The sequence below is a fragment of the Macadamia integrifolia genome, chromosome 5 (assembly GCF_013358625.1).
Source record: "Macadamia integrifolia cultivar HAES 741 chromosome 5, SCU_Mint_v3, whole genome shotgun sequence".
NCBI classification, from domain to species: domain Eukaryota; kingdom Viridiplantae; phylum Streptophyta; class Magnoliopsida; order Proteales; family Proteaceae; genus Macadamia; species Macadamia integrifolia.
The window spans coordinates 16,425,012-16,451,139 of NC_056561.1; the positions used below are offsets into that span (position 1 = coordinate 16,425,012).

Sequence of the window (26,128 nt, forward strand, 5' to 3'; positions counted from 1 at the left end):
TAAAAGGAATCAAATTAAAGGGTACAAAGGTAACCGAATGTGATTCATCACTACAAACTACATGTAAACTGAAATTGCAAACTGTTTTCCAAAATCGACACTACAAAATGCATGTAAACCAAATACAAACCAATAAAATTGAATCAAATACAAAATGATTCTGTTTGGATTTTGATTTTCTCATTATCAAAATGTAAATCCAACAACTAGAACTCGACCCTTAACCGTTGACACCCTTGGTTAAAAAAAAAAAAAAAGACTGCGAATCCCTTTAAAAATAATTTTCCATCAACGCCTTTGCACGTTACAGAAAGCTACGGCGTAGGCCAGGCAGTTCAAAATGAAAAGTCAACATGTCAACCTTTTCTTATGATCAACTTAATTGATTGCTCTAGACTCCAGAGTGGAGAATGATCCATTGTCACATTATTCCTTCTCTATAAATCTATCGTCAAATCAAACCAGAGTTCATAACAAATCTACCGAAGGCCCAACCCTTATATATCTATAGAGAGGAGGCCAATGGGGCGGCCGGCCGATGCAGCAGATACTCCACCATCAACATACGAAATGGTGCCGGAATCTGACCCACAATCGAACCACAAAGTCAATCCAGACATCATCGGCCCCACCATAGAGATATCTCCGGCCACCTACAACTCTCAACATGGCCAAGAATTGCAACAAGAGAGCAACCAGCCTCACCCAACTAAAATGCCCAGAAATAGCCCTCGCCCATCTTCCCAACCTCAGGATAACCCAATAAACCACCACCAACAACAATTCCAGTTCCCGTTGCACCAACAAGCATCACCATCTCCTTCTAATCAGGCTTCGTACCAACCACGGGATGCACCGGCACACCCACAGCCACCCCAAGAAGCCTGCTATCCTCCCAAGGCACCGGCGGCAAACTATCCTCCTCAGAGTGAGACACCCCATGTGGCAAACTATCCTCCTCATAGTCAACCACCCCAAGCAGCAAACTACCCACCTCATAGTCCGACAGCGCCAGCAAACTATCCTCCACAACAATACCCACAAATGTATCAGAACAGTTATCAAACTACTCATCATCATCAGCAGCAGCAGCAGCAGCAGCCAGTGCAGTTTCCACCGCAGCAATCTAATCCTAATGCTACTGTTTACCCACAGCAGGCAATGCCGCAGGCCTATCCTCAGACGTTCCCGTCCAATAACAATCCAGGGCTTCAGCAGAACGTTTCGGCGGCACCGGGGATTCCAGTAGCACAGACATACAATCAACCTGCAATGACAGTGGGGACTTACGGTACCAATGCCGGCACCGAGGGTTGGACAACCGGCCTCTTCGACTTAATGGAAGATCCCCAAAACGGTGACCAACTAAAGACTCTCTCTCTCTCTCTCTCTCTCTCTCTGTGATCTACGTTTCCTTGAATTAGGAAAGAACGAACGCTGATAGTTAAAATTTTGACGGGTTGATGCAGCTCTTATAACAATTTTCTTCCCATGCGTCACATTCGGGCAGATTGCTGAAATCATTGACAATGGCCACACCAGTAAGTTCTCATGTTCTATCTTTGATTTGATTTTCTTGGAGAAACAGGTTTTAATTAACTCGGGCGACTTAACCGAATTGAGTTCATTTCAGATTAAACTTCATCAAAGACTGCTTCCAAGCCTGACTGAGTCTTACCGATTACTAAGCTATTCAAATTGGAGGTTGACTCATTAAAGCCCGGCCAGCCCGAGTCTATCCTGAACCTACCATCTACATAGGTCATAGGCTTGGACTGATCTTTTCAGCCCGCAGGGCAGCCTTGGGTTGGGATTTTTAAGCCCAAGGCCTCAACCCAGCTCGGCCTGACCATTTACCATATTACCATCTCTCTCTCTCTCTCTCTCTCTCTCTCTCTCTCTCTCTCTCTCTCTCTCTCTCTCTCTATATATATATATATACCACCACCAGCACGTATTTAATATACAAAATCACAACTATATTACATACACTATTTTTCATTCACTACCATCCACTTCCAACCACCTCTTACATTAAGTCAATACTTTCCTTTTCAATCCATGTGTTATATATATATTTTGAAATCAATGAAACCGTTAATTTATTAATCTGTTCATAATTAAAGTCCTTTCTATTTCTTTATATTTGTTGTGATTGTCTTGATATGCCTGGATGCTTTCTTTGATATTTACTGTTAATATTGTTAAAACAATAAGAAAGATATTTACTATTAATATGATTTAAAGAAAAATTTATAATTATTACATTGATTATGGAACATAACCTCATTTTTTTTTTTCAAATGCTTTAAAAAATTTTAGACAATGTATAAAATTAAAGTTTTATTTTAGATTTTAACTTTGGGGGTAGAGAGGTCAGCCATGAAAGGCTTAGGCTTGAGCTGATATATCTCAGTCAGACCTAAGGCTGTAGGGCTAAGTTAAGAGACCTTAGGGTTGGGTTGGGCTTAAAAAACCCAATCCATAAAATCTCTACATTAGAATCATGGGAGTATTATCTCTCAATACTATGGAATCAGGATGGAATAGGTTCTCTTTGATTGGTCAGATTCCATGTTAAAATTCAGAAAAATTAGAATGGAAAGAAACAAAAATATCCCAAAACCTATAATGTTTTGGAGTTTTTGATTCAATAAACTTAAGTATCTTACTAGCAGTAGATAAGTTTCACTTATATTATTCCAAATAAAAGAAAGAAACAATGTCAAGAAATGAAAATAAACCACGAAACTAATAAGATGAATTAAAAAAAAAAAAATTGTAGAAATCAACTGGAATTATGATCAGGCTTGGCTGATTCTGATACGAATCAAACAATTCTCCTATTCTTATGAACTAAATGCACAGCGTGTGGGACGAGTGGTATTTTCTATGGTGCAATCGGGTTCCTGATCGGAATCCCGTGCCTGATGTCGTGCTCGTACCGGACGAAGCTGAGGAGCAAGTATGACCTGGTGGAGGCTCCGGCACCGGATTGGCTCACCCACTTCCTCTGTGAATGTTGTGCTTTAAGTCAAGAATACAGGGAGCTTCGCAACCGAGGGTTTGACCCTGCATTAGGTACGTAAAACCCTAAAATCTCATCTAAGCAACCTATGGGATACAATTTAAAACTTAACTCATATCTGATGTTCCTTTCTTTCTCCCCTTCTGTCTCAAATTTGTAGGATGGATTGGAAACCTGTCTAGGAATCAAAACTTGCAGCAACAACAGCAGATTCCTATGGTTGCTCCAATGAATCAAACCATGATGGGATGATGATGATCATAAAGTTGATTTAGTTGGACGAGTGATTAATTTTAATTTGTGGTTTACTATTACATTCCTTGTTTCTTGGGACTACTTTTCTGTCTTTGTTCTTCCTTTGCAGATTAGGGTTTCTTTCTATATGTTGATTAAAGGGAAGATCATGTTTTAATCGTTAATTACTTATATTTTAGTTTCAGGAAGACTAAGGGTCCATTTGATTTTGTTTCCAGAAACGTGTTTTTCCATTTTTTTATGTTCAGAAAAGAAAAAACACCCCAAAAACCGTTTGATTTTTCTGTTTCATTTCACTTGTTTTTCGAAATAGAAATAAAAATTTATGCTATTTTTGTGTCTAGAAACAAGAATGGAGAAACATGTCAGACTTGTTTTTCTGTTTCTAGAAACAAATGCGAGGGACAAAAATTGTGAAAAACCCGATACTTCACTCGACTTACTCGAACCACAACCCATTGTTGAAACTTCTCGCTACCCAAAAGTGACGACTTCAACTTGGTTGTGCAAAGCTCAGAGTTTCGGACTACCTTCACCCTTTTGAAGCTCATTTCCACGAAGCATACTTGCAACTCCAACGTCATGCCTTCACTTGTGAGTTGCATACCTACAACGTCGTGCATTCACTCGTGTCTTGAACCTCAGAACACCCCCTACCACACTATTGAAAATGTTTTGAAAACAGAAAAATTGAACACTTTTTTGCAATTCCAAAATCATTTCTTAGCACAGAAACAAGTTTTTTCTGATTCTGTTGTTTCTAGACACAGAAACAACAGAAACAAAATCAAACGAGCCCTAAGTCTCTGTTCTTGAAAATTCTTGGATAATACCATGATTCGAAGTTAATTAAAGGTTTAATATTTATTACGGCGAAAGGTTTTTTATATGGGTGCATCTAATTGTGCCATGTGGAAGGATGGTGTGATAGATCCTACCATTGGACAGATAGAGCATGGTCTGGATTTACGACATGTCAAATTTCGGAGCTAAATCCAATGACATGCATTCCCTAACTAAAAGCATTTTTCTTTGTATTCCCAGCCATTTGGATGTTTTTCGCTATTTAAATTTCAAAAGTTCAAATTTTTAAGTATATTTTAAAAATCATATTTTACCATTTTTTCAATTTTATTCAAATTGAAAATTAACATGAGAGTAAGAGATCTTCAGCTATTTATATCTACAAACTTTCGTTCAATCCAAACCAAAACAAGGCAGAAAGTACGACCATGTGGGATGGCCTTCCTAGTTTATTATATGACATGGAGGCTTTCCTGGTCAGACAAGGAAGTCTAAAATCAAATGCAATAAAATACCTCCAATCTATGTCCATGTTTTGGCCGTTCTTATATTGGCATCCGCCTCCCATAGTTTTCTTGTAGTCAGAATTTTCAAAGATTTTTATCACTTGACCAACTCCAGTTGGGATTAAACTTGATAGGTGTGTTGGGGACTTAAGTCTCTTGGAAACGTGTTCTTCAAACCCGGACGGATTTTTTTTTTAATATTTAAATTTATTTATTATGCATGATAATTGATGGGCTATAGTTGTCCTTAGTTTTTTTTTTTTTACTTAAAATCGTATTAAGCAAGGGATATGATTTGACATTTTATTTATATGATCATCATATTATGTATTCTTTAATTAGAATAATAATTCCAAGACATAAGTGTGATTGCACATAAAATACGTGCATATTACATGATCATATGGGAATCTTGCATTGGTTACTACTAGTTGATGATGAACAAGATTCTCGTTAGTGGAATTCAATTGTTCGATTGGTCTTTTGACCTAGACATTCTTGTTATTACGGTTAAACACCATGGATTTTGGCGCACCAATGGTTGCTTTTTCTCTGACTGTATATCATTGTACAAGATATATTGTGTTTGATTGTGAATGAGATTTATGGTGCACCAATTGTTGCTTTTTCTTTTACTATATATCGTTGTACAAGATACATTGTGTTTGATTGTGAACGAGAGTCACTCAACATGAAATCTATTACACTATCGAGAATATCGAGAAAGAGAATTGGGATATGGTAACATTTTTGTAAACGGTTTACAAATTGTTTTGAAAACTAATATTATTTATTAATATAGTTTTATTAATTTTTTTTTTGAAATTTCTTTTATCATCCAATAATTAATACATGAAATTTCATATGTGTTTAGCTAGAATTTGGTGTTGTAACTTATACTTGTACTTATGCATTCATGTAAGGTAATTCTCACCTTAGAACATCCTAGACACCTTTGAACAAAAAGTTCAAAATATAACATATTGGTAAGGCCAATACTGAGATTTTTGGTAGACTGGACTTGGCTTGCTGCTTAGCCTGCGTGCTTCAACAAGGTGTAGTCACTAAGGCTTTGGGTGCTAAACCTTGTGGCTATGCTGACCATGCACACAATACTGATCACCTTCACATCCATCTAATATGGCAAATTAAACTTGCTAAGTATTTGTGTAGTCTAACTCCCTTTGCTACTCTTATGTCACTGCTATTAAGCTTCGGGGAGTCGTCTGAGGAGGGAGAGGAAGAGGAAGAGGGAAGAGGAGAGGAGAAGATGGAGCCGGAGCCGGAGCCAGAGCCAGCTAGGGAGGGGGAGCCAGAGACGTAGGGAGAGGGAGGCGTAAATTACAAAAGGTTTATACTTGTAGTGAGAGAGATTAATAAAATAAAAGAAAAAAGGAATACAAATATAGTGACAACAAGAAGTCCTAACCACCTTGGTTACAAATAGATTATCCTTGAAGTAGATGTACCCTAAAATGGAAAAAAGGGGAAGTTACGTTGAATAATAAAAAAAAATCACATATTGCCATTTAAATAAATGTTAATACATAAAACTGTGAGTAATAATTTAATACATGGATGTGAACAGAAAATAGAGCATGTCTTATTATTATCATTATTTATTTATTTAGATTTTTTATGCATTTTTGGACTTAAAGTGTAAAATAACTAAAATGCTCCTAAGGGATAAAAGTGTGAGAATAATTCACATAGACATGCAAACAAGGAAGAACGTATTTCAAACATAAAAGATGGAAATGCCCTAAAAGGGTCAAAATGGTAAAAAATCATTTGCCCGATTTTGAAAACCAATTTTTTTTTTAACAAAAAGCACTAAATTGTGGTTAAAAACATGCTTTTTTCACATTAACACAAAAACCCTAATTTATTTCACATTTTTTGGGTTTAAGATCCAAATTACCAAACTACCCCTACGGGAAAAAGTGTCCTAAACGAATATTTAGACTCCACAGATTCCATAACACTTCATAAACACAGTGATACATATTCTCCTATTTTAATATTATTAAAAGAAAGCTAAATAGATTTTGTTTTGAAGGATTTAAGGCAAAAACCTATGTTAACACATGCTAAGAAGAAAATACAACATAAATATAGGAATAAATCATGAGAATAGAAAAATTACCCTAGATGAGTGGGGGGTTCCATCTCAGCAAATACGCCTCCGGCTTGCAAGATTCTGCTGCGAAGGCCGATTGAAACATTTTTTTAATGAAGATGCTCTGAGTGACAAAAATGGCCTAGTAGGGTTATTCAGTGAATTTTCCTAAGCAATTTAAGGAATTTGAAACCGAAATCATTTATCAAGATCAAACCGTACAATTTATACTGAAATCGTAAAACCGTTTATTAAACGGTTCAGTTTTAGTTTTAAAATTGAAACGTAATTCAATTTTGGTTTTAAAGTTTAAACCATTGATAAACTGTTTAAATAAACCATTAAACCGATTAACATATACATAGTAAGTTTAAGTCAATCAATGTTAAATTTACATACATTTTAATAATAAAAAAAATGTTTACTTCAAATAACTATTAATAAAAGCATATAACAAAAAACAATTCAATTCAATGTTGCAATTGACATCCATTTTACTACAAATTTTAAAGGCAAATAAGCTGTTTGGATAAAAAATAAAAAAATATAAGAAAACCGTTTAAATCGAAACTGTTTATAAATGGTTTCGATTTTAATCTATGAAACTATTTACTAAATGGTTCGATTTTGGTTTCACGTACAAAATCTTATATCAAAACGAATCGAACCATTTACACTAGAACCGAATCAATTAACACCCTTAAAACTATTGGGTATGGATTTGATGATGAAAAACACATCAATGAAAGAAAGGAGTGAGAGCTATTGCCCGAAAAAGTTTCAACTTCAATTGCTAATTCAATATTACAATTTAGATCCATTTCATTGCAAAATTTAAAGGTAAAAAAGTTGTTTGGTTGCTTGAGGGACATGGGCGTGGGCTGGCATGTACCAGGGTAAACTCGACGAGTAAGAAAGCCTGCTAGGCCCTCGAGCACGCTAGGGCATGGGTTGGGGTTGTACAGGGGTAAGTGGGGTGGATGGGACTGTTTCAACACAGGACGGGTTAGTTGATCTAGTGGGTTGGGGGCAAGGCACGGGTGCTGTCATATGCAAGTGCTCGTGCATGCGTGCTAACCCTTGGACCATCAAATTATATATATTTTTGGGTCAGATATCAGTACCTATTTCTGTGGGCTCTATGCCAACATCTGGGCCAATTTTTTTTAGATGGGGTTGGGTACCGCAGCAAACTTTCACCCATGGGGGGGGGGGTGATCAGCCAAAAGAAATACCATTGGATAGCAAAACTTATATAACATGCCAGGTGCTTTTTAAATATGGCCTTCCTGCCAACTAAAGCCTCATAGGCCATATATTTTAGTACTTCTAATAATCTATTAGTAATTAACAGACAAAACCTAGGAAAAATGGGTTAGTTATTCATCTCATCGGTTAGGATAATTAAGGTTCTAGACCTTAGGGTTAAAAGTTTTCCCAAATTTTTATCAAAAAATATCTTTAGGTAGACCGCATCACTCCAAACTGCATCAATTGTCCATCTATTGTTCCTTACCATTGTCATCCCTGCTAGGATAACCTTACCGCCTCCGCCTCACCAGTTTTTCATGTTAATATATAATTTACTCCACATAAAATGCATTGTTTTTGAAAAATAAAAACTAATGCCCATGCAGACATATTCTTTTACCCATGTCTTTTTATTTTCCTTTTGGAGAGTCTAAATTTAATATATTAATATTTTTATCTACAAGACCGATTTTGTCCTGTCTTATATTTTTATGAAATTCTCTTCAAATTAAAGGTGGCCAAATGGCAATGGGTTTGGATACTGAAATAATATTAGAGGAAAAACAGTCATTTTCATATTAAATGCGGCCAACTGGCAGTGGATTTGAAAGAAACTTTACATATGATAAGGGCATAGAGTTTTGGTTTTTTTGAGAAGGTTTGAATGTTAAGATCATACCAAAGGGTAAAATAATCATTTCGTCACATGATCACCACAAGGGTTTAACGAAACCCTAATCATTATTGGAGAAGATGTCTGTTATGTGCCACTTGACAGCATTAGATAGGTGAGCTTAGGAGTTACCTCCTAATTATCTTCATATGAAAATTAATTAACAAAAATAATGAATAATTATTTCACCATGTACAATATATCGTTACTATACATGATTAAAAAAATTAAATATTTATACAATCACATGGAATAATGATTATAAATATTTCTTTTTAAAGTATAAAAATTTTATTTTCCTTCCATCTAAATTTCTATTGTAACCAAACAGAACCTTAATTATGTTAAACATGTTAAATAGATAAATTATTTTAACTAATTATATTTCTTTAAATACCAAAAGATAATATAAAGAAAGTGTCTGAATCCAATTAAAACTCTTTGAGTTGGAAGTAAATTTTCCTCTACAAGCCAAATCTCAAGCTTGGTCGCTAAAACTAACACTTTTCCCTATTTCCACCCTCCCCTCCCCCTCCCCCTCCTTTTTTTCATCTTTATTTACCTTTTCATCTATCGTTCTCTGTTTTGAGCCTTTATCAGTCCCCAGATATGTCAAATGCAGTGTCTACTGAACATGTCTCTGACACTTACAGATATATATATATATATTCATACCCTTCCAAGAATATAAATATACCTCTACATACGTAGAAGTAATGATTAGCTCTTTGTACATATAAGGCTGTGACTTATCTGAGCAGTGTCATTTTTTACTCGTACAGTAAAGGATGTGTATAATTCTACAGACCTACCCCTGCTGCTACTGGTAGCAGAGATCTAGAATCAAGAAAAATACTTTTGAAAATATTAAAACATAAAAGAAATATTTGTGAATTCGAAGAAGAATGTGATAAATTGATATTTATGGATCAAAAAAGAAAAGTAAATTACTCTATTTCTTTGACTACCAATAGGGATTCAAAGGTACTTAGAAGATTCTCCTACTATTTAACTTACCACCAATATCATACACACGTACGTAAATAACAGTAGCTAAGAACAAAGTCAGCTATCATTTTACAAACCAGCTAGAGAACCCACCCTCTCTTATTCAATATATACAAACGAGATAACCCTCCCTTATGGAAACCCTTCAATATATGGACACTTGTTATGATAATTAAGGACACTTGTGTCTGCCACCATGGGTTGTCATGGTGGCATAGCAGGGACACACATCTTCATTGCCTGACGTGCCTGGAGGGACACAGTTGCATCTAGCACAGCATGTCCCACAAGCCCTATGGCAGAGCCGCTGCCTCGAAGCTAACCGGCATCTAGCAGTGCATGCTGCTGCGCAATCTGAAACTCCCACAAACAACCAAATCAAGAACAACTCATAAGTAGACTTCCAAAAACAACCTTAAAATCTCCTGGCCTTACCTATATTTGTCTTACCTATGGTATTTGTAGTAGCTTTACTGTTGCTCAACTGCAGTTTTGATAAAACAAAGAAAATGTTAGAGAGAGAGAGAGAGAGAGAGAGATTGCTTAATCGTTTACCATTTGGTTAGCTTCAGCCAGATGGAGAACAAGGAGAAAGAGGACAAGTGAAGCAACAAAGACTTTAGAAACAGCCATGAGGGAAACGAAAATTTCCAAACAGAAGACTATCTATTTCTTCTTATCGAAGAGCAGAAGATGGGAAGAAAAGAATCTATTTTTATAGAGAGAGAGAGAGGGAGGTAACATGCGAGGGCATGAAGATCTCAACATGAACATTCTAGTCTATGGCACGAAGTGGTTGGCAGTAGATAGACATGAAATGAAATCGAAACAAAGAAAAAATTTTGATTACAGGTGCGTGAAATTCTGTGATGGTGGAAGCCTGGAAGGGTTTAGGATTTGGGCAGGTGGGATCAGGTGGGGTCCCTGTTTTGTGAAACAAAATGCGTTGCCATTAGATAAGGGCAAGTTATTAGAAGACAGTAGGCGTCTCTCTCTATGCATTAATACTTTTGAGGGTGCGTTACAGCTGTTCTTTCTGGACGCTACTCGGTACTTTTGGGCAATTCTAAGAGATGGTCTCTCTCTCTCTCTCTCTCTTCCTTTTCTTTTGTAATTTGATGTTCCAAATTTAACAGTTTTATTATTGTTTTTTGGGTAAAGCCATTTACATGATGGCCGGGAGGGAATTACATTTCCTATCCCATCTTTTATAAAAAATAGTGGGGAGGAAGTGAGGTATACCATTAGCTCTTCTAGGGTTAGCTGCCCAATTAATGGAAAAACTGGAATATGAAGAGTATAAAGAAAATTTTCAAGGGAAAGAGGAGAGAAATAGAATTAGTATATTCCCATCAACATGTAACTTAAATGAGAAAATTAGATGATAAATTAATAGCCGTTAAAAGTGCCAACCAGGTACTCATTAGACTATGAACACATATTGTTATTGATCCATTGTAGGGATTTAACCGATCGATCTCTATTGCTTTGACACCCAAACATCAAATCATGGGTGAAGAGACTTTCTTTCCACATATGGTGATTAAACTCTAAATCCTTTATTTTTAACAGTCAATTGCCTCTAAATTTGTCTCTTTTATTTCATAAAAAATTTGTCTCTTTTATAAAGAAAATGAGAAGTTTTTTGGACAATCTTATCAATAAGTTAAATTGAATAATTCAAATATTAATCACGTAATAGATGCAACAAGACCCAAATTTTATTGATGGATAGACCTAGAGTGCCTTAACTATGGAGTGTTAATATATTCACGATAACTAACAATTTTAATCATAATATGGGTTGATGTGATAATTTTGATCATTGAATGAATAGATCCAAAATTAGATTAATCACATGTCAAATTTTAAGATTTATTTTGATTAAATACTCTCATGCATTAATATAGATGCTCCTTTTATAATCTTTAGATTTTTAAATTATTTTATCACTTAATAAACTCTAATTTTAATATAAAATTACATAAATTAGTGATTTAAAATCTACTTATCCACAAAACTAATGACCCCATCATCTAATCTACAATGTCCAAAAAGTTAGACTACCCTGACAAGCTTCCGTTTTAGGTAATTTAAAATTTTCTCGTTTTTCTTTCTAATTTATTCTAACTCAACAGTTAAAAGTCCACAATGCCTACGCGGTGGCTATTCTTCTTGTTGGCCCTTCAATCAGAGTCCAGTTGTCTCGCACTTTTGGTTCTCTTCTGAGGAGGAAAGGATTGTGGGGTCCTTTCCCTCAGTCCTATTATATGGTCAACCTAAGCTACTCGTAAAGCACAGCTGTGCTGCACTAACTACAGAAAGACATCTTTTCCCAATACAGCTGTGGAGGACAATAATTGTGGGCTTCGAGAACCAACTTTGGCATTTGTTAGCCAAATGCTAAGTTTCGCCTTCCTCAGGCAATACTACAAGACCCTCCTCGCGTTTGGTTGTAATGTTGCATTTGCTTGGCAATTTGGCATGGCATGGCTCCCCATACACTTTACCCTTTTGTTTATTGAGCTCTAAGCAAGGCCCTCCCCAAAACAACAGATAAGAGATTAAAAATTAATAAAATGAAATGCATTAAGAGGAAAAATAATAGAATGCTTGTAGAGATAGACTTTAGGGAGAAAGTTTAGAGATTCTTTAACCACCGTTGATGTGAGCTTGTGATTTGATTTCTTTGTAATATTTAATTATCATATCTTAAGAATATGTCAAAAATATATTTTTTTCAATGTTTATTAAAGGATCAGATCGATCCCTTGTAGTAAAAGGATTCTCTCTTTACTGTCGGTGAAGAGAAACTAAATTCAACCTTATTTGTACATATCATGTAGGCAAACTGTCTTATTTGTTGATCTCTTTGTCGATCTTAAGAGATCAAGAGAAGATTGGTTTTGAATTATGTGTTGGGCTTGGTGGTGATGGCGAGCAATTCAGTTCATGGTGCATCAAGTTCAACTCTAAATTTCTTTTCTCCATCTTTTTCAAATTCCAAAGATGAGAAAAAAGGGGGAGAGGGATATTGTGAGTGTGACGTGAATGGGAAAGAGAAAATGAGAGAGAAAGAAATGATACTTTCAATTCTTCTTTTACCAGATTAATTTTACAAGTATCTTTTATAAAAAAATAAACTCAAAAAATCTTAGCAAAAGGCTTTGTGCATAGACATGCAACTATGTATGTATACAACCGTTGAATGGGGGATGAAGGTTTACAGTGCACCCCCGGCCCCTCACCCTCATCTGATGGCTATATGCATGATTATGCATTATACATGATCGTGCATAAAATCTCTCTCTAAAAATATTTTTAATTAAAATATAAATTTGAAAACATAAATATTGCCGGTTCTTTAAATAGAAAGTACTGGGCCAAATGCTTGGCCGGTTCTTTAATTGCCCGTCGAGTCGGCTGAAGCCGAAGCTTCGTAATGGTGGGTGTTTGGTTGGTAAAGGCCGCCGTGGCTGAAAAGTGGCAACACATTCCTTTTGCCTTTGCTAACTTTCATGTTTTTACTTTCCTTTCTCGCAACGCAACCTTCCTAACGCGTGCCAGACATTTAGATAGAACATTCCATCTCTCTCTCTCTCTCTCTCTCTCTCTCTCTCTCTCTCTCTCTCTCTCTATATATATATATATATATATATATGTATATATACATTAGCATTCGTCCTCCAAGTTTCCACACAACAACTCGTAAGCAATCGTGAGCGCTTTCAAGTTTCATCAATCTTCTTTTTTCAGGTCCTTCATTCCATTATGGCTCTCTCTAAGGCTCTAATTGCTTTCCTTCTCTTCTCTGTCCTTGTTCTCCAAATGGTTGAAGCTGAACAAACGGTAATTAATATATCTCACCAAAGCTTTAGCTTAAGATTTTCTATTTCTCTTTTCTAATTTTGTTCCTTTACTAGTCTACTAATACGTGCCCATACATGGTCTTAATAAATTGCAGCTGGGCAGCTCTGACGCAACTAAATTAGGTAACACAAACAAACATCTCTAAACATTTTCTTCTTTGTGATATCATAATTAATTAACCTTTTCATTGATGCTTACTTCCTTCAATTCCTGTCTTTCAATTCAGATTGTGGGGCAGCTTGTTCAGCGAGGTGCCGGCTTTCGTCGAGGCCAAGGCTTTGCCAGAGGGCTTGTGGGACTTGCTGTGCTAGGTGCAACTGTGTTCCTCCAGGCACATCTGGTAACGAGGAAGTCTGTCCTTGCTATGCCAATATGACCACACATGGCAACAAACGCAAGTGCCCATAAATTAAGGAGAATAGTGGTACGTAGTACATAGGGGAAGGCTGGCATGGAATAATATAATAATGTGTTTCCTCTTTATGTAAAACCATTGGTGGTTCAATGGTTTAATCACTGTTCTATAATCTATGTAAGAATTATAAAATAGATAATATAATATTTCAATGTTTTGAATTAATTCCCTTGATTGAAACACCATCTCACAACCTAGAGAGAGAGGAAAAAAATCGTCTGCAATTTCGATCTCGTACAATTTCGTGAAATATCACCTTCAGGGGGTGACACGTATATTGATACCAATGCAATGGTCCAGATCTGATTTAAATGCCTCTTCACTGATTTAATGTTTTATTAGTTGTACCAGATCTGGACCATTGTATTGGTATCAATACACGTGTCACCGCCGGAAGGTGATATTTCACGGAATTGTACGAGATCGGAATTGCAGACGATTTCAACCCAGAGAGAGAGAGACGCCAGGTTGCCAAGTAGCTCTCTCCCCCACCCCCACCGAAAAGAAAAGACTTGAGTGTCCTACGTTTCATTGATTGCAACTAACTTCAAAAGAGCTAGCGGGATACTCAACCTCTTCCTTATGCATATATGTAATTGATACTCAACTTATCAATGTGAGTTCTATCCATGTAGGAGTAATCCAAATAAATTCACCCACTTAGGACAAGAGGGTCCACTCTACCTAAACTTACTAAACATTGCTTATGCATTAAGTCATGCTTTACCTCATGGTAAAGTCTTTGTAATCGCATCTGCATTATTCTTTTTCTTATATATAGGTCTTCCTCAAATTGTAACTTCAACCGTGGTCGTGGGGGTGTGGGTGTGCCGAGATTGCGGGGCTCGTTATACTCAAGGTGGCCACTTCTTTTGCTCAATTCGCCATCTTTTTTCCGTTAAAGATCAGAAATTTGCTCAATTTGCCATCTAGCTACTCCATATAGTCTACTTCCACAAATTCACCATGGAGAAAGACTATTTTAAAATAAAAACTCTTAATTTCTAAATTCATATGTGTAGTTCGACCCAAAACAAACTAAGTGGATGGAAATTTTATTATTAGAGGGAAAATATCATCATAGTTAACATATTACTTTAAGTTATATCATTTACAATTGGCCACATCTTCTGAAAGCAGATCAGGTCCTCGTATGAGAATCATTCTTGGATGGAATTGATTCACAAAGATGGAATCCATACATGGAAAACCCCTGTGGTGGATTTCATATGTGTGAATCAGACTGAATGAAAATGATTCTCTTTCAAGAACCTGATCCACACTCACATCTTGTAACCTTGGTGGTCATGAGCCATTTTCTTTATTATTTAAGCTAATCACCTATTATTCCTTTGTTGTTTGTATAGCCTAAGACATACAATGCTTTAATTTATTGTTAAGGTTGGAATATATAAAAGGAATCTGATATGTAACTTGGTGCACAAAAGGTCCAGCCATGCCAATCTTGTATGTAACTGTGTGAGCCAAACATAGCAAGGAGATCAGATGCAATCTTGACGAGTCACGGTCAGTTGCAATCTTGATAAGTCATGAGGAAAAACAATTTCGAATGTTCAGTTCTCTCTCTCTCTCTCTCTCTCTCTCTCTCTCTCTCTCTCCATTATGGCTGTCTCTATGGCTCTAATTGCTTTGCTTCTCTTATCTATCATTGTTCAACTGAACAAAACCCTTCTTTTTTTTTTTTTTGGTAATCGAAAAAAGGTGTTCCATGGTAGTGATCATAGCTCTCTCTCTCTCCATTATGGCTGTCTCTAAGGCTCTAATTGCTTTGCTTCTCTTATCTATCATTGTTCTCAAGTGGTTGAAGCTCAACAAAAACCTTTTATTTTTTTTGGTAATCCAAAAAGGGTGTTCCATGGTAGTAATCATAGCTCTCAGGACAAGTCCCTTACGAGAAGCAAAGCTTCCGCAAGACCAATGGACGATAGTGGGTATGCCAAGACTCAAACCCACAACCAGCCGACTCGAGCGTTGATAGATTGAGGGCATTTTCACCACTAGGCTACCAACCCCATTGGTATATATATCTCACCAAAGCTTTGGCTTTTAAGATGTTTATTTCTTTTTTCACTCGTGTTCTTTTACTAATATGTGCCATGCATGGTCTTAATAAATTGCAGTTGGGCAGCACTGACGCAACTAAAATAGGTCACACAAACAAACATCACTAAATATTTTCTTTAACCTTTTTCATTGATGTCTATTAAAATTTGTCTTGTAGATAGGGTTGGTAGTCTAGTGGAAGAAAGCTTTTGTTATCATCGCACAAATCTATTGATTGTGTATTCGAATTGATATATCCCACTATCATTCGTTAGTCTTATGAAAATATTATTTGCCGTACAACAGCTTGAATTTAAAGGCTATAATCACTAGCATGCATGCAGCATCCTTTTTATTTACAAAAAAAAAAGAACTTCCTTCTTCTAATATTTCAGATTGTGAGGCAGCTTGAGCTTTCGTTGAGGCCACGGCTTTGCGAGAGGGTTCATGTGGGATGTACTGTGGTAGGTGCAACTGTATTCCTCTAGGCACATATGGTAACGAAGAGTTCTGTTCTTGCTATGCCAACATGACTACACGCGGTAACAAACGCAAGTGCCCATAAGGAAACTACTGGTAGCCCCTGTGCATGTATGAGTTGTAAACTTGGACGTCCTAAGTTTCACTCTCACTAAGTATACCTTGGGCCACTCACACAAGGGTGTTTAGTGCTCTTCACTGTTTTCAGTTAAAGTTGAACGGTTCTCATTCAAACCCGGTATAACTCGGTTCATGCGGTTGTAGGGTCAGTATGGGCTCATGGGACTAGTCAGGCCAAAGGTATGGATACTCGTCGTTAGCCAAAAAAAAAAAAAAAAACTTAAAAGAATTTTTTTTTTTTTGGAAGGGAGGGGATCATATATATTGAAAAGAAGAAACGGATATCAATTTTACAAAAAATGCTGAATAATGCCTGTAGAGAGAAAATATTTCTCAATGTTTTGAATTCATTGTTTGTCATGTTAGTCAATCAAAATGGGTTTTCAAACCTTCAGAGGCTAATTCAGATAGTATTTGGGTGAGTCGATGCAATAATCAAAATAAAAAAAATATGTAAATAAGAAAAAGCATAAAAAAGTGTAAAGATGAAGGGAAAATAGTTTTTATGGGGAGAGTGCAACCCCTATGTCAAAACATATAGGGAGTCGACATGTCACATGACCATCTTATGCCTCATGAAATAACATAACATTCCTATTGATACTTTTTCATATGTTCTTATTGGTCCTTGCACGTGCACAGGGACTACACTCCGCCATAAGAAACTCTTGCTCAAAATTAATAAAAAAAAATTTCTTTGAACATGAGATGTTACATACTCTTTCATACATGAGTATTGTTTATAAATTTTCTCTCTTTAGAAAAAAAAAAAAAAAAAACTCATATTTCAAGGCATAGGGAACGGCTCACGTGTAAGGAACCCTTTCCCAAATTAATAAAACTCAACAGGAAAAACCCCTTCAAGGCATTGAGAATTTGTCTCAGTAAAAATTTCAATGTGTAAGTAGTAGGACTATAATCCAATGTAGATAAAGCCAAGGTCAAGAAAAAAAAAAAGTGCCCTCACCTCCCGAACCGATTGGACTAAGACGTAGAATTGACCTTTCCTCTTTCCCTTGATAGAGAGAGAGAGAAACATCATGTTGCAACCTAAATATGGTAGAGAGATAGACTCTAAGTGATCGATCGGATTGCATCGATATTGACCAAGACCTAGTCGATCTTAGATCAGGTATCTGTATCAGATAAGTGGTAAAAAAAAAAAAAAACTTTAATAAAAAATAAAGGTAAAATTGATGGATCCAAACTAATACATGCTGATCTGAATCGATATCAGACTGATATGAACTGAGTTTCCATACCAATCCAATACGCAAGAGTTAAATCATAGAGAGAGACAAAGAGAACATGAGACATTTATTTATAATTTTACTCTTCTTTATCATCTTTACACAAAATTGGTTCGATTTTATATAATTATATGTAATTGATGTGGGGTGGGGAGAGAGAGTGACCAAATTGAATATGGTTTTAGCTTTTAAGCGTAGTACAATGGAGTTTCATCTATGTAAGACTAATCAAATAAATTCCCCCACTCTTAGGACAAAGGGTCCACCATACCTAAACTAGCTATACATTAATTATGCGTATCTGTGTATCTTTTAATTAAAAGGCTTACCACTTCTAAAAATTAAGACGCATTGGATGAGCCTCTGAGATATCTCATAATCCGTTTAATTAACTATTTCCTAATTTTTTTTGCAAAGACTAACAAGAAGTTCTAATAACAACTCATTTTGCAATTAGTATTAGATCTTTTAGAGAATGTTGAAAGCTTAAAATTTCGTACTGCCAATGCATATGGAATATTCATATCTATTCTTCTCTGCTTATTTGAGGGAATTTCATTGCTTAGTTTAAAGTGGCTTCCAATTGAAGAATCTACCCAGCTTCAATTTCATGTTGAATCTTTGAACTGAATCGTAGGGTTTTTTGAGATTTAATTTGTCATGTAAGAATTTGTGGATCTTGTTCGTATATACATCTAGGCAATTTCTTTTATTTTTTTAGAAAATGTTGCAACCTTTATATTTCGTTTTTTGGAAAAATAAAAAAATAAAAATATAATTAATTAATAAATTCTTAATGATGGGCACCATTCTTTTGTGCCCATAATCCATCGTAAATGAATCAAATTTTTGTGCCTTGTTTCCATACAACATATTTTAACTAATGCAAAATCTTTCATGCTTTTTGCGAAAATAATGTATACATTACTCTCGACTATGAGATATCTAGCTACTTCATATAATTTATTTTCACAAATTCATCATGGAGAAAGGCTGTTTTCACATCAAATTTATTAATTTTAAATTCATACTTATAGTTCGATTAAAAAAAAATAAAGGGAAAAAAAAAAAAAAACTAAATATAGGCTTTGGTTTGATGAAAACTGGTTTAAGAAATCAGGTTTTGTGAGAGCCCATTCTAGATTAGGCCGCATTCTCTAATGCATTCCGTGATCCAAGAACAAGAACCATATCAAGTACATTTCTCTCATTGTAGAATGTGTTCATGATGATGGTAAACACAGCTTAACAATGTGTTCATGATCTAGAATGCATTATTCTAAAAATCGTACCAAACACAACCTTAGTAAAACAAATTTTACAAGAACTAGTTGTGGTTGCAACCACCAAACTTGGGAGATCCCCAAAACAAAGACTACCTTAGAAATGAAATGCATCTCACTGTGGCTAAGCGTTAAAGAAACAAAATTTCTGGACAGAAAAACAAAGGGGAAGAGATCTATTGTCCTTAAAAATAGCCTCAGGAGCCCAATCCAATGAAGAAGCATCCTTAAACTAAGGGTATCAATGGGCCAGGTTGGGCCTGATTTTTTAAAACCCCATGCCAATCATAAGGTCTCTTAACAAACTCAGCCCAGCCCTAGGGTAGTATGGTCATCTCAGCTTAGCCCAACCCTATTAGGTTCAATCAGGCTCTGATTGACCTTGATTAGGCTGGGCTAGGCCAGGTTGGCCTTGAGTGATTCTATCTGTTTTTTGTCAGACGTTGATCAATCCTGTCGCCCCTAAGTTTGAGCACAAAGTTTCTTCTTTTCTTTACTAGCTAGGGTTTTATATGAAGTGGTGTGTAATGGTGATTTAAAAATAGAATGTGTAATGTAAATTATAATTCTGTTCATTAAAAAATATATGTGTCGATGGTGGTATATATTTGGATTTTTTTATACACATAGACTTAGTAGTATTAATATATAGGGTCCAATTAGGTCAAGCTAGGTTTATCCCAAGGCCTTTAACGAGGCTTGGCCTGGTCATAAATATGAAAATTCCAACCCAGGTCCACTTTGCGAGCTAAAAAACTTAGCCCAAGCTTTGTCTGGGCTCGATCAGAAGGAATTTATCCTAAATGATAATTGGTTTAGACCAATTGAAGTCTTAATGGGGTGGACCATTTTAGAGTTTGGATTAGGTCCTCATATGAGAACCATTCTCGTACAATGTCTGATCCATGCTTGAAATCCACTTAATCTTTTAGTCTATTGTAAGAAGTGAGAGATTGAGTGAATTTCAAATGCGGATCAAGTATCGAACACAAATGATCTCATCCGAGGACTTGATCCGGACTCGCCATTTTATACATACATGTCTCATATAAGATGATGAAATGGATATATGGAAAAATGACCTGTGATATTATATATATAACTTGAGTAAACAAAATGAAGGTTACATTAGATTACATCTCTGCGTTAAAAGCAGAACATACAAAGTTCAACAACAAAAGGACACCCAAAAAAAAAAAAAATTAGATGCAAAAGAGTTACGAAGTGATATGAAAAGAGTAACTAACAACAAAAGCAAAACCTCACCGCCGCTATTTCTCCTCTGGCTGTCTTTCCTTCAACAGTGTCATCTTCTTCTTCTCCTTCTTCTGCAAATCATGTTCTCCTCCTTGCCATGGATGTTGGGTTCCCTTCAAACAGATCATCAATGGAAGTCTCAATATCCTCCGGCCCATACTTTATGTACTTCTCCGATTGCCGGCCTGAATCCAAGTACTGCCTGAACCTCCCTAAGAATGACCGGTATGCCGGTATCACCACTGCAGATATAGAAACCCTAAGCTCAGATTGAAGCTGTTCATCACTCACAATCCATGCGGATTGCGTCTTATGAATCTCCTCAAACATGGCGTTGAAGGCTTTGAACCTCTCTTTCAGTACTGGCTTTGATACTTTCCCATGCACCTGCAATCCTTCATCTTTGAGACATCCCAATACTTTATTCCATGTCTCTCTCTGATAGTTCTTATGGTATTGCCTGAGATCAGATGATCTCTTCCGACACCATGGATCCCCAATTAATTCGTAGATTTCCTTGGAACCCTTGATCTTCTGCATTATGTATCTTCCGTTGTTCATCAAGAAAATGTGGTTTAATGAGAGGTCTCTGTAGATCTTGGATTTCGCTTCTAGATTTGATCCTAACATATCCATTACCGTCATCAATTGGACTGAGAATGGCGAAAGCTTATCCGCCTGGTTTGTCGGTAAGCTGCTCTCTTTTTCTGATCCGCCGCCGACCACCACATCGGAATGATCGATCTTCTGGTGTTCTTGGAAGATCTGCTCCAATGTGTCTTTGTACTCGCATGCATATTTTAGGTAATTCATTGTGTAACGTGTTAAGGGATGAACAGCACCTCCAGGGACGGGAGTTTTACTGGTGTCGCTCTTGATTGAGTTCTCAAGATCGTAGAAGATGCCGACGGCAGCCTCGCCTAGCCGGCATTGGGCAGAGAAGATCTCTGTTTTGATATCCTCCGAGGATTGCCCGGAGAAAATGTTATCAAATTCAGGGATCATGTCCCGCATTGCTTCGTACATGTCCAGAAATTTGAATAGCTTCTCTGCCGATCGCTTCGTCATTGCAACGGCTTCCACAAAATTGAGAAGCTGAGCGACGACTCCACAAGCTAGGTTTCCAAAGAGGGAGCCGGAGACCGATGGATTTTCCTGAAACACCGCATCACAGAATTTATGTTCTCCGGCGAAGTAGACGGTGACGCTGCGCTTGAAGACTTTGATCCAATTGCTGATCTCTCCCTCTAGCGATTCCCATTGCATCCTCAGCACATCGTCAATACCGATCTTGTCGAATCCAATATTTTTCAATGCCTCCTCAAAGGAATTCCTCCTCGAGATGCTGTAAACCTGGCAACACTCCGTCTCATACCCGGCGGCGATCATTGCCGCTGCAATCCTGTTCAGATTCGACACCGTCTCCGGTGAGTAACCAGGAAAATTGGTTGCCTTCGCCGAATCAGGTTCAGATATGACACAGCAATCACTATTAGAGTTAAATGATTGTTGTCTCCCCTTGAGATTGGTCGGTTCCGACTCACCATTCTCAAGGATCGACCGGAACTCTTCTTCAAGATACGACATTGCGCTTTGCAGAACACTGCCGATACGATTGATTGAGGAAACGTATTTCGCATCCGACGGGAGCTTAGATAGAGCTGTCGTCAGTTTTGATAATCTATCGACAGCTTCAAGGAGGGTAGCATCTGCATCGGAATCTTGACGCCATTTGATTGGATCTTCATCTGAATTATATTTCGCGATCTGGGCTTCAACAAGCTTCGCGAATTCATCAACAGAATTGGGGATTTCTACCGGGGTTGTGTTTGATTCGAAGAGGGAGAGGAAGCGATCAATGTCTTCGGAAATCTTTGGAAGACTGGAATCGAGATCAGAAATGGAAGGGTCTTCGGTGGTTGTTTCAGGATTCTCTGCTTCTGCTGGTGCTGCTGCTTCCTCGATGGTGGGCTCTGTAGAGGTATCGTGAGAATCAGATTGGGAATCACCGGCTAAGAGCTCCGGTAACGAAGAAGGAGGGGAAGAAGGAAGGTCAGGGTCGGACTGCTTCTTGTTGTTGTTGTTGTTGTCGTCATCTCGGCTGGCAAAACTGTCGGATTTCTCAGGAGGGATTTTCTCCATTAGTTTTAGAGGTATGTGTAATGTGTTCTAATGCTTCGTTTTTGTTCGTTTTTTTCTCTTTTAGTTTCCTCAAGGACTGGAGGGTTTGAACTATGAAGAAGAGACAGAGAGAGATGGGGAACTGGGAAGGCGCGAGCGCGAATGAAGGACAGTTATTCGATTATTTATTTATTTTTTCTAATTTATTACATTGAGAGAGATTGAAACGGTCGTCGGTGTCTGTATGCATGTAGGCACACAGAGAGAGAGAGAGAGAGAGAGAGAGAGAGAGAGGGAAGCACGTTGAAGGGTGGTGAGTGTGTGTTTGTTTGTGTTTCATGGAGGGAACGTGGAGAGTTATCGTTTAATTTAGGGTGTGAGATTGACCGTTGACAGTTCTATGAAGGCTCGATCCCGATGTATTTGGCCTGTGGGTCGGGTTTTCCTGGTTCTGCGGAACCGTTGTAACCCTGTTTAACTTACCATTGGAATAGAATTAAAAAAAAAAAAAAATGGAAAAAAACTATTTCTTCCTTTCAATGGAAGACGCTAAAGTCAACAATGGTGAGAATTGAGAAGGTTATTTTCTTCTACCAAAAAACCAAAAGAGAAGGTTGACAATCTCTTTTTATCTAGGGGTATAACTAGATAAGTGGGCCTATTCTTTAAAACCCTATGTCCCCTTAGCTTAAACCAGGCCCGGCCCAGCCCAGCTCTGCCTGGGATATTGTAGCCCAACCCAGCCCCAACAATGATTGAACTTGATTGGATCGGGTTGGTTGAGTCGGCCTTGATTGATCAACTGTGGCAACCTTTATTTTTGTCATTTTAGGGCTAGAGTATATTGTCATTATTGGCAACATAGCTGATGCATTAGTAATTAGGTGGCTAGTTTTGATGATGCTCTAGTGTAGTGTTTAGAATCACATAGCTGATGTGGCAGTGGCTGTGCATAGGTAGTGGTTAAATGTTTGTTACTGTAGTTTCAGCAAAGTTTATATTTGTAGATGTTTTTGTATTTTTAATGAAAGATTCCTTATATGGATTGTTCTAAAAAGTAATAAAGCTTAAGCTTTGAGTCATGAATCCAATACAATTGAAACTGAATCCAACACAATTGAAATTGTCTTATGCCCACTTTCGTATGGTTGCTCCAAATTAGTCAATATGTTGGTGGGATGTTTAAATAAGGTGTCGCGTGTGTTTCGATGTCAAGTGGGGCTTTGTCCAGTGTCATTGTGAATTCTGTACTTTGGTGATTTGGCTGAGTGCCATGTGGCATAATGGAAATGTGGTGGTAGACAGCAAGGCCGACGGCACGCATATGAAAACCCACGTGCACAGCCACAACACTTGGCACAACGCAGGCAAGTAATGCAGCCCACCGGTGCAGTCCATGAGCGCATACCTGTGGGCCTGTGTGGGCAGAACATGTAAGGGCAAGGCCCCAGCACGTGTGGCGGCATACAGGTAGAGGCTTTGCGCATGGGAGCCAAGCTCATGAGTTTTTTTTTTTTTTCACGTGTAGAATACGTGGGGTTGGGGAGTTACGATTTTTCAAGAGTCACGGAGTGAAATTTGGTTAGACTGTCATACACGACCTAACACAACCTTCCTGATCAAGGAATCCATAATATGGTTGGACTCCTTAGCAATAAAAGTAAATCTACAATCAATAAAATAGAAGGATTTAGCAATTAAAGTAAATCTACAATCACTAAAATAGGAGGAGAGGTGCATAATATCTGAGATTAGCGGCTGAACTGATAAAAGAGTTGAAGAGTCAGGTCTCTGTATATGGTAGATTGCCTCTTTTCTGTGGGAACAAGATAGCCTCCAATCCAAGGGAAAGGACCACTAAAATTCTCCTATGGATTGCTAGAGTTTCTCCTTCCAAAATACGTTGAATTTTGAGACACCACCACTATGCTTTTACTGAAGGAGGAGGTTTGGATGCTTAACCGACTAAGTATAAGAATCTGGTTGACAAAATGCCTCTTAAGAGACTTGAAAATCCGAGCTCACTCTAACTAAGGATGTGTTTGGTAGCCAAAAGATGAAAAGAAAAGAAAAGAAAAAAAAGTACAAAAAAATTTTTTTTTTCTTGGTTTAAGAATTTCTCTTTATGCTTGGCATGTTCTGACCCAAGAGAAGATTCAGTTTTTTAATTTCAAAATTTCCATTGGGAATTGTGAAGTTTTCTTTTGCTCACCCTAAAAAAAAAAAAATGCCAAAAACATAAGAAAACATGAGAAAATACAAAAACTTTTATTTTCTTTTCTTCTGTTCTAATAGTAACCAAATATATATATTTTTTATATTTTCATCGTTTCATTTATTTTATTCTCTTTTATTTTATTTTCTAGATTCTTTTTTCTTTTCTTTTCTTCTCTTGGCTATCAAACATATCCAAAAGGTTGCGACAGGGATTTATTTTGTGAATATTAGAAGTTAGACTCAACAAGGGCATGCAATTTAAGGTGAAGGGCTGTCGGTTGCTATTATCGGAGGGGCGTAAAAGAAAAGGCCAGAAGGATCGGAGGAGGCAAAGGGAGATTTTGGCATGGGTGATTCTGATCCAGCAAAAAACAGGGCCATGTGGTGGCTTTTGGAAGGAGCGTCTCAATTTGTATAGTTTCTCAAGCATGGTGAAACGGAAAACATGTACAATAGTCTATGTTGGAAGCTCCTACCATGGGGAAGTCACCATACCCTAACCTTAGAAGATATTTTCCTCAGGTGTTCGATATGACTCATGGTTTTTTTTTTTATTTAAGTACGCCCAACATAAAACAACGTATAGTGCAACTCAAAAGAATCCTAAGAACCCCAACACATATGAGAAGTGGGAGAGTTCCTCTCCAAAAGGCTTGCATCCTTAAATAACAAGTCTATGCCCACATTTCCACTCCTTTCAAACCAATATAGGACTAAACACATCTTTGATTTTTGTTTATGTTTTTCATTCAAAACTTCCCTCCATCACTTTTAAGCTCAAAACCAAAAAGTAAAAGTAAAAGTAAAAGTAAAAGTAAAGGGGAGGGGGATAGGTATGCTAGTGGGTTACTTTAGAATTTTATGAGTTAGCAGGATTTTAACCCTAAGATTTGATCATCTTAAATATAACCGTTAGATTTAGAGAAGAGCTCCAAACCTTCAATCCAACCCTGCTACACCTTATCTCTCCCCTAATTCTATCTCCACCCTCGGTCTAATGATTCAAGCCACGCTGGAACGCTGCCATGCCAGAAGCAGCGTTCATAGGGTTTCGGATATCTCCACTCTCTTACTCCCCTCTGCAATTGTTCTATGAGGTCTAATGATTCAAGCCACACCAGAAGCAACGTTCATAGGGTTTCAGATGTCTTTGGGATCATCCGATGCTCCCCTTAGCAATTGTTCTATGATGGTCTAAAGATTCAAGCCACGCCAAAAGCAACGTTCATGGGGTTTCGGATGTTTTTGGATCATCCGATGCTTTAAGTCCATTAAATCGATTGAGAGGTCCCTTTACTTGGAAATAGTTTCCAATTTTTGTTTTCCTAATTAAATTGATAAGCATTCTCTTGTAACTTTGCAGATACCTTGTGAGGAACGATAAATTTCCTTTTGCCACCTGCTCAA

At 37.2% G+C, this 26,128-nt stretch overlaps 4 protein-coding genes across 5 annotated transcripts; 2 read left to right on the forward strand and 2 right to left on the reverse strand.

Moving 5' to 3' along the window:
• The first annotated feature begins 494 nt into the window (after positions 1–494).
• LOC122078491 (protein PLANT CADMIUM RESISTANCE 6-like) lies at positions 495–3,280 on the forward strand. Its single transcript, XM_042644494.1, has 4 exons — positions 495–1,357; positions 1,470–1,541; positions 2,869–3,081; positions 3,189–3,280. Exons 1-4 carry the CDS (start codon positions 523–525, stop codon positions 3,278–3,280), a joined length of 1,212 nt encoding a protein of 403 aa, XP_042500428.1. The 5' UTR covers positions 495–522.
• A 6,341-nt stretch (positions 3,281–9,621) lies between these two features.
• LOC122080108 (gibberellin-regulated protein 1-like) lies at positions 9,622–10,535 on the reverse strand. 2 transcript variants are annotated; one of them, XM_042646992.1, is made up of 3 exons: positions 10,200–10,535; positions 10,080–10,128; positions 9,622–9,998 (listed from the first exon to the last, which is right to left on the reverse strand). In XM_042646992.1, exons 1-3 carry the CDS (start codon positions 10,275–10,277, stop codon positions 9,817–9,819), a joined length of 309 nt encoding a protein of 102 aa, XP_042502926.1. In that variant the 5' UTR covers positions 10,278–10,535; the 3' UTR covers positions 9,622–9,816. The 2 variants fall into 2 exon arrangements, with proteins under 2 accessions (XP_042502926.1, XP_042502927.1); XM_042646993.1 differs by having other exon boundaries at positions 10,095–10,128; positions 10,200–10,506.
• Positions 10,536–13,312: 2,777 nt separating this feature from the next.
• LOC122080100 (snakin-2-like) lies at positions 13,313–14,094 on the forward strand. The gene is made up of 3 exons (XM_042646984.1): positions 13,313–13,493; positions 13,609–13,636; positions 13,741–14,094. The coding sequence occupies exons 1-3, from the start codon at positions 13,416–13,418 to the stop codon at positions 13,920–13,922; spliced, it is 288 nt and encodes a 95-aa protein (XP_042502918.1). The 5' UTR covers positions 13,313–13,415; the 3' UTR covers positions 13,923–14,094.
• A 6,100-nt stretch (positions 14,095–20,194) lies between these two features.
• On the reverse strand, positions 20,195–22,726 carry LOC122078746 (exocyst complex component EXO70B1-like). Its single transcript, XM_042644861.1, has one exon. The coding sequence runs from the start codon at positions 22,523–22,525 to the stop codon at positions 20,462–20,464; it is 2,064 nt and encodes a 687-aa protein (XP_042500795.1). The 5' UTR covers positions 22,526–22,726; the 3' UTR covers positions 20,195–20,461.
• Positions 22,727–26,128: the final 3,402 nt, after the last annotated feature.